The following is an 8,975-nucleotide window of genomic DNA, read 5'->3' as shown; positions in this document are numbered from 1 at the left end:
GGCTACTGGCAACCAGAGATAGCATAAAGAGAGGCTACTGGTAATATCTTGTGCTATTTGACCCAACTACAGTGATTAAGAGAACTGACATAGTCAACCAAGGTAGGGTCAGTTCATCCTTTAGGTGACGACCGCAAGAGGTGTGTGGTAGATCTGGGATTCAGCTAAGGCAGGGTCGGTTCATCCTTTGGGTGACGACTGCAGGTCGGAAGTTTTTGTCAGCAGTCGGATCTAAGTTTGAAAATTCCAATTTCGAAATCCATTTGATTGGTGGGTGTTTGAAATTTGATATTTAAAGTTCTGCTGGAGTTTGAAATTCTACATTTATATCAAATCGGCACTTGGTGATCCAAATTTGTAAATCCCTCGGATTAAAGAAATTTTGAAATTTGAAAATCTATCAGAGTTTAAAAAATTCTGCAGCATAAAGGGATCCATTTCAATTTTGAAAAATTTTGTGTATCCTAGATTTAAGGCTGAAGATTCAAATTTTAAATCTTTCAAATCAACGAGGGATTTGAAATTTGAAATTAAGTTGGACGGTTGGAGATTAACCTCCGCAATTCATGAAACTGTTGGACTTTAAATTCTGCACATCCTTCATTTGAATTTCGAATTTGAATCTGCTGGGTTTGTTATTTCCTAAAATTCTACATGTGTTGGAGCCTGCGGTTACTTGAAATTCAGCACACTTGTGAGTTGGTTTGGATTGGATCCGGCTGGTGTTAACTTAGTGGCTAGTTAACCGCAAGAGGGGGCAGACCTACAATAGTCTAAGAGATCTCAATTGAGTCAGATTGGGTGGCAAATAGGGACTAATTTCAGTAAGGATTGAACCTTCTAGCAGTCTAAATTTTTCAGCAGTGCAATTTGGAGATGGAGTATGGTGCAATCTCCAACACTCACCAACAGAGGCTTGGCTTCATGAAGAAAGGTACAAATCATCTAAATAGGGCAATGGAGACTCTGTCCAATTGGAGGGTTGATATAAGGAGAGATGGGGAAGAAAGAAGAAGGGAGCAAGAAAAGAAGAGAAGAGAAGAAAAAAGACAAGAGAGGATAGAGAGTTGGAGTAAAAAAGAGACAAAGAGGGAGCATAGGAGGACTTATTGTCAGAGGCCTAGATCGCATGCCTCACGGTAGGGCTAGGCAAGGGATGAAAGGAAAAACATGAGGGAAAACACGAGAGGGAACATAAACCGAGGAAGAATAGATGAAAGAAGAGTGGTGTTAGAGAGATGGATATAGGAGACCGAGTCCGAGGAAGAGCCTTTCCATGCTCGAAGGTCTTATGGCCAAAGAACCACACACTACAGAAAAACCAACCTAACCCAGCGCTTTTTGCAACCTTTAGCAATGCTTATACGCATCGGCTAAAGTTCCGCCGACACAACGCGAAGCGTTGCCAAAGCGTCTGCGATACCGGAGGGGCAAAATATTTTGCAGATGCTGCACGAAAGCGTCGGCAAAAACTGAAATTTGTCAACGCTTATAAAGCATTGGTGAATACCTAACAGATAAATTCCTCTCGTTTTTCCTCGTGATTTTCGCCGACGCTTCAAAGCGTCGGCAAATACCAACGCTTCAAAGCGTCGATAAATCACATTTTTTCTGATGCTAATTAAAGCATTTAAAGCATCGGCATAGGCGTGCCATGCCAAGGCCGGGCCAGTGCCACGACGTTTTTTACCGATGCTTAAAAGCATCAGAAATTGTATTCTTACAAAAAAAATGCAAATTCATATTATAAAACACACATTATAACAATATGAACCTGTATTACATTAACATTGACACACACATTCAGATCATTCAAAATATTTATATTGTCATAGCTAATTAAATTTACATAATAAGTTTAGAATTACAATGTACTTTAAAAAATAAGAAATATATACATATTAAACTTCATAAAAAACAGTCTAAAAGGTATCAGGGACGGAATTCATCTCCATCATCATCATCATCTTTACGAGCGTTTGAAGTATCAAGAATCTATAAAAAAAAAAGAAACCTTAGAAGTTAGGAATAATGTGATACATTAACTCATATATCATAATTGATAATATGTAAAGTATTCAAATATATATAGTTATTTATCTGAGAAAGAAGAAATCGTTGTAATATAGATAAAATATTCGCAAGCTGAGACTGAAAATTTTCTTGGTTCTGCTTCAACTCTTCAATAGTACTCGAAGATGACAAACTTCTGCAGTGTTATTACCTTCTCTGGCATTTTTTGTATACATGCTCACTGCAGACAACTGAGTGGGGGTAACTCCAACACCATAACCCCTCACTCTGTAGGGTTGTCACATATCATAATGGGTAGTGGAAGATAGGGATTTTAAAAATGTCTTAATAAAGTTTCTTAACATAAAACCCTTATAAGCCTAGATCATCTTAATGGTAACAATCAAATAATATATAAATATAAATGTAGAAATAGAAGAATACCTTTAACGCTAATCCAATATGAATGATCTCTACGAGGTGTCCAAGTGTCCGCCCTCCAATGGTGATCCATACGGAAACTTGATTCAAGACTTTAGCTCCAAAGATTTTGATCCTTAATGCAGAATTCTTCTAAAGAACTCTAATGGCTTGCTTTCCTTCCTTTCTATTTTTCTTTCACCTTCTAAAATCACTTCTAATCTTTTTGTCCTAAAGAAGACCACCTTGTCTTGGCTTAGGACACACTAGAAGCAATGCTAGAAAGAAAGAAACTAATGTAAGAAAGAAGGGATAAGAGAGAGAGTTGGAATTCTAGAGTTCCGATAATTAGAAAACACCGGGAGGCATCCTATTTATAGATAGCGTGGGGATGCATCACCAAAGGATGCATCCCATCCACACATCCACCAGATGGGGCGTGAGAAGAGGATAAGAGGCGCCAATAAAAAACGAAGAGGCGCCAATAAAAAATGAAGAGGCGTATTCAAGAGAGAGAGCGTATCATATGAAACGTTGTGATAAGGATGAGAAGGGGCGCCTCATCCTTATCCACTTATCTCCTCTTCATCCTCATGCCATCCCCTCTTTTTTATCCCTCTTATCACATCCTCCTATGAAGCCCCATCATGCCACCAGCCCATTATATCCCCATCCAACGGTGGACATAAAAATCAAGGGCTATGATTGAAGGTGCTATCAAAAAAGGAGTTATGCCATCATCCAACGGTTTGATGATGATCCAAAAGCTCTAATTCAAGGCACCTTATTATGATCTCATTATGTCTTCATCCAATGACTGATGAAGATCAAACAGTCATGATTAAAAGCCACATCTAACCCAATCCAATTTGGTTCAAACCAACTCATCATTATGTCTTCATCCAACGGTAGATGAAGATCTAACGGTCAAAAGTAAATGATTTATCAAATCTAATCCAATTAGACTCAAACCAAGCCAATTAGGTGTCAACTTTTGGCTAATCTATATTAAAACATGATCTAATCAAATTAGATCAATTAAGAATTAGATTCGAATCCAATTCGAATCAGGAGCTAAGGGTTTGAACACCTGCTAAGATGTCTATCTTGCAAACATGATCTAATCCAATTAGACCATTGATACGTTTTCTTGTGTGTGACCCATTAGGTTCCATACTTAGCCAGCAATAGGTGTGAGTGCGAGTTGACCCAACTTGATTAGAACTCTTCTAATCGATTTAGGTCCAAACTGCGCAAACTCGAACTTAACAATTAGAATCCTTTCTAATTGGCGATCGAATTAAACTCTTTAATTCGATCAAATCTATAAGATAAGATTGATGTCTAGCAACGTGTCATGTCTATCCAAAAAATATGAAATTTGGTGAAAATACCAAAAATATCCTTTAGTGGCAAGTTACTGTGCAATACAATCTTTCAATCAAACTGCATCCCGAATGTGTATATGAGTATGAATGTATGCAAACTCAATTTTATATTCATATTTTTCTCAATCTTCTAATGATAATTCTAATCATGAAATATTAGAAACTCTTTCTAATTTTCATTTTGCTTTGATCAAAGACTTTCTGAATTATTATATGATTAGAATAAATAGGATGCAAATGGTGCGGGCACCAGAATCCAGAAAAGACTCCAATCAATTAACTCAAGGTCACTGTGGCTTTGATCGAGTCCTGTAAATAAATTCAATAAGTCAGAAAGCAAGCCTCAATAAGTCAGAAAGCAAGCCAAGCCAGGACATATTGCATGTTTCTACCACCACCTTTGCACACCCTTGGAGCACCACCTCGGCATCCACATCAACATCAGCTGGCCACCTCACCACCACTCCAACCAATGGAAGCACGCCAACCAGGATGAAGTCAAGCATAAGGAGCCGACCACATCATCTCATCAAAGAAACCAATGCAACGTCATGCCACCTCATCAGAAGAACCAATCACCATGCCACCTCATACAAGTTGACACGTCACCCAAATTCAAAGTCCAAGAGGTCGGCCACAATTTAAATGCAAGAAAATTTCAAATGGGAGCCAACAACTTTTCAAATCCTCCCCCTTAAAGTCGGCCAACTTTCTTTCCTTTTCTCTAGCAACCAAGCCTTCAAATGTGGAGCGCCATTCATTATGTGTTTAAATTTCAAATCATGAGGAAAGTCTATAAATACCTCCTCATGATATCTTGTAATTTGAATTGATGAATGAATAAAAAGTGCTTCTTTCTTTCTTAGCAATCTTGCTTCGTCACCTTGAGAGAAGGTTGGGCGTGAGGCCCTTGTTCCAAGTTGGGCGTGAGGCCCTAAAGCTACAACCACATCCACCATTGCCCTACCTCCTCTCGCCTCCTTTTTCTTTTGTGATTTCCATTCCCCTCTCACGCCAAAGTTCTAATCCCTGTTTCTTTGCAGGTCCTTAAAGTACTCCATGTCATTGGATCAATTATCCTTCCAAACCAATAGCAAAAGGGCCCTGTTGCAACGGCAGATGAAGCTTGGTCATCCAATCATCAACCTTCAAGAGTGAGATCAAGGATCCTCCTCCAAAAAAAATCCAGAAGTTCAATGTTTGGTAAACCTCAACTCTAGGTCTGATTTATTGAAGGAAGTGTCCTAATCAAGTGGTTTCTCAACCACAACGGTCCATTCTTCTAAGTCCTAAATGAATTAGTACATGCGGGTAACTAGTCTTGAAATTACTATGCTCATGTTAATGTTTTCTTATCCCATATGTGACTGAATTTCCTGCTGCTATTAGGCTAGTTAATCAACATAACTTACTGATAATCCTTATGTTTAAATCCCTCGCATTCATCCCGCATCATTTTTGGTATCAAAGCAAGGTTAATTAGGACACACACATTGATTATGCTGAAATTCTGTATTTGCTGAAATTTCTGCACTTTCCTGAAATCCATTGATGCCAAAATCCTAGTTTGCATGCCTTATTAAATTTATGAATTAAATCTGAATATTTTGAATTTTAATTCTGAATTTCAGTTATTAAAGTTGAGATCTGATCTCCACAAATTTAGGATTTGAAGTTAACAATTTCAAAATTAAATTTGAAATTCTATGTTTGGGCTCAAAATCTGAAATTTCCAGATCTGAAATTTCCAAATCTGAAATTTCCAATATGACTTTTGCATTCGAATTTCAAAACTTGAAATTTTGAAACATCAGATCTGAAATCCAAATTTGAAATTCAAAATTCGAAATTAAAAGTGGGAACTTAAATTGAAACTAAAAAAAATCTGAGATTCAAAATTTAAATTTGAAATTTAAACTTGAAATTTGAAATTAAAAATTCAAAAGCTGAAAATTAAAATTCAAATCTAAAATTCAATATTCAAAAGTTTAAATTCGAAATTTGAAATTTGAAATTTTAAATCTCAACTTGTGTGGACATTTAAAATAGTTGCATCCATCATAAATCATATTAAGGGCACTCTAATTGCAACATAAGGAAAGGATTTCATCACCTTTCCTTAGCCCAAAACAACCGCCCTCATAAATCTAGAACCCAAGCCTAATTTAAAACTCAACTAGCCAACTTAACTTAGAAACCACAACGAGTCTTTAGGCTAATTGAATTTGGCTAATTCCTTACTGTCTAGAAAAGTTCCGATCAGGGTCGTGGCTACCATCTTATCTGCCCAGCCCCGTTAAGCGGTTGGTGTCAGCTAAGTATGGTTAATGGCGGTTACACGAACTCTTGGTCCAACTGGCCTGGGCAAGTGGTGAACCAATTTTGATTAGATAAGTCTTTGATTTAGATTTAGCAAACCCTAGCATAGGCTAGTCATTTTGTTTTGTCTTGAGCCTTGTATGACAACTAGATCAGGATCACCCTACAACCCATCACATACACAACCCATTGAAGCCATGGACCCCAATCTTGAGACCATCCTAAGAACTATGACTGAGCAGTTCAAACAATTGAACAATAGGTTTGATCAAGTTGAGGAGAGGCTAGGAACCCTAGAGGAAAATCAACAGACCCACGTGGAACCTGAATTGACACCCCAACCCCATCGCCACCTTTTCACTCCTGAACATAATCAGCGACAACCACATCAGGATCATATAGACCAGGATGAACGAGCCCTTAGGAGTATCAGACTTGATGCACCCTCCTTCGAAGGAAGTCTAGACCCTAAGGTATACATTGATTGGGAAAATGACATGGATCAATATTTTGAGTGGTATGAAATGTCGGAAGAAAGAAAATTCAAATTTGCCAAGCTTAGGTTGACACGACATGCAAGGTTATACTGGAGAAATATTGAGAGGATCACTAGGCAAAGAGAAGAACTACCTATCAATACATGGAGACAGATGAAAATTAAGCTAAGAGAGAAATACATCCCATTATCCTACGAACAGAGGTTACTAGATCAATGGCAAAGCTTAAATCAAGGAGGGAAAACTGTATCTGAGTACATTGCCAAATTTGATGAGTTCGCTATGAGGTGCAACATAGTCGAGTCAGAAGCTGTAACCCTATCTAGGTTTAGAGCTGGTCTTAAGGAGGACATTCAAAGGGAATTGTTCTTAAGGGAAATTCATGATTTAGACCAAGCCTACCAGATTGCCAGAGACTGCGAACGATTCCAGAGGGGACCCATTTTTCGACGACCTGAACCCAATAGGATTAGCAACCCTGGAAGCAGGCCAAACCCAAGTTCAAACCCATCACACAGACCCAATCCTATCACTCCCCAGGCTCGTAGGGACGACAAAGGAAAAGCCCCTGAAGGTAGAAAGGAAAACAATGTCCCTTGTTTTAGGTGTCATAAAATAGGACATTATGCAAGCCAATGCCCCACTAGAGCGTTACACATAGGAGAAGTAGAAGAAGAAGATCCTGAGAATTATGGAGAAGAAGTCTACGAAGCAGAGACCAATTTGGTAGATGAATATGAAGAAGAGGAAGAAATCATTGAGACGTCTGAATTTCTAGGAGTTGTGAGATGTATATTGACCCAGGCTAAAGAACAAGAAGATTGGCGTAGGACCAACATCCTACAAACCTTTATCAAAATAGGAGAAAAAGCCTGCAAAATCATCTTAGATAGTGGAAGCTGTGTCAATGCCATATCAACCAACACCATCAAGAGTTTAGGGTTGCCTACCGTACCCCATCCCAATCCCTATAAGGTATCTTGGATAAATTCGACCTCAATACCCATTAAACTTAGATGCCAAGTCCAGATACAATTCCAATCCTATCAGGAGAAGGTATGGTGTGATGTCCTTCCTATGGGAGTAAGTAGCATTATCCTAGGCAGACCATGGCTATACGATCATGATGCTACCCTGTTTGGACGATCAAATTCATGTTCCTTCAATCATAATGGAAAGAAAATTGTAGTTCACCCTACCCCACCTAAGGACAACATTAAGAGGGGAGCTAGTAGTAGTCTGAAGGAAAAGAAACCTGGATTGAACCTAATCAATGCTAAGGAATTAGAGCAAGAGATCAATGAAGGTTCACCCATTTGGATGTTGGCTGTTAAGGAGACCCTGGACCAAACCCCAGTAGCACACCCTCAAGAAGTAGTTGAAATCTTAGAGGAGTTCAAAGATGTATTTCCTAAAGATCTTCCTGACAACCTACCACCTTTAAGGGATATTCAGCATGCCATAGACCTAGTTCCAGGAGCCACCTTGCCCAATCTACCCCATTATAGGATGAATCCTTCAGAGCACCAAGAATTGCAAAAGCAAGTTGGCAAGTTACTTAGGAAAGGGTTCATTAGGGAGAGTTTAAGTCCTTGTGCAGTACCTGCCCTTCTGACCCCTAAGAAAGATGGCACTTGGAGAATGTGTGTAGATAGTCGTGCCATCAATAAGATTACCGTCAAATACCGTTTACCTATTCCCCGTCTAGACGACATGTTAGATATGATGGCCAGAGCCACGGTATTCTCCAAAATCGATCTTAAGAGTGGCTATCATCAAGTAAGAATTAGGCCGGGGGATGAATGGAAAACCGCCTTTAAGACTAAGGACGGCTTATTTGAATGGGTAGTGATGCCTTTCGGTTTATCCAACGCACCTAGTACCTTTATGAGGATCATGACCCAAGTTTTAAGGACATTCATTGGAAAGTTTGTAGTGGTCTATTTCGATGACATTCTCATATATAGCAAAACAAAAGATGACCACTTAAATCACCTTAGACAAGTTTGTCAATCACTTAGACAAGATAGCCTCTATGCTAATTGAAAGAAATGTGGATTCATGACACATAGGACTATCTTTTTAGGATTTGTCGTGACCACTGAAGGAGTATCTGTGGATCCCGAAAAAGTCAAATCCATAATCGAGTGGCCAGTACCCAAAAACATTCATGACGTTCGTAGCTTTCATGGTCTAGCCACATTCTACAGGAGATTCATTAGAGGATTCAGCACAATTGTCGCCCCCATTACTGATTGCCTTAAGAGAGGAAATTTTGAGTGGACCAAGGCAGCTGAAAAGGCCTTTAGAGAGATTAAGGACAAGATGACACAAGCAC

At 38.9% G+C, this 8,975-nt stretch overlaps 1 protein-coding gene across 1 annotated transcript; it reads left to right on the top strand.

Moving 5' to 3' along the window:
- The first annotated feature begins 6,337 nt into the window (after positions 1 to 6,337).
- On the top strand, positions 6,338 to 8,683 carry LOC149768839 (uncharacterized). Its single transcript, XM_089928657.1, has one exon. It carries the CDS (start codon positions 6,338 to 6,340, stop codon positions 8,681 to 8,683), a length of 2,346 nt encoding a protein of 781 aa, XP_089784783.1.
- Positions 8,684 to 8,975: the final 292 nt, after the last annotated feature.

The sequence above is a fragment of the Phoenix dactylifera genome, chromosome 1, assembly GCF_051530095.1.
Source record: "Phoenix dactylifera cultivar Ajwa chromosome 1, Ajwa_hap1_PhDact_Kaust_v1.1, whole genome shotgun sequence".
In the NCBI taxonomy this organism is placed as follows: Eukaryota; Viridiplantae; Streptophyta; class Magnoliopsida; order Arecales; family Arecaceae; genus Phoenix; species Phoenix dactylifera.
The sequence above is the reverse complement of the archived record's forward strand: the minus strand, read 5'-3'. Positions and strand labels throughout refer to the sequence as shown.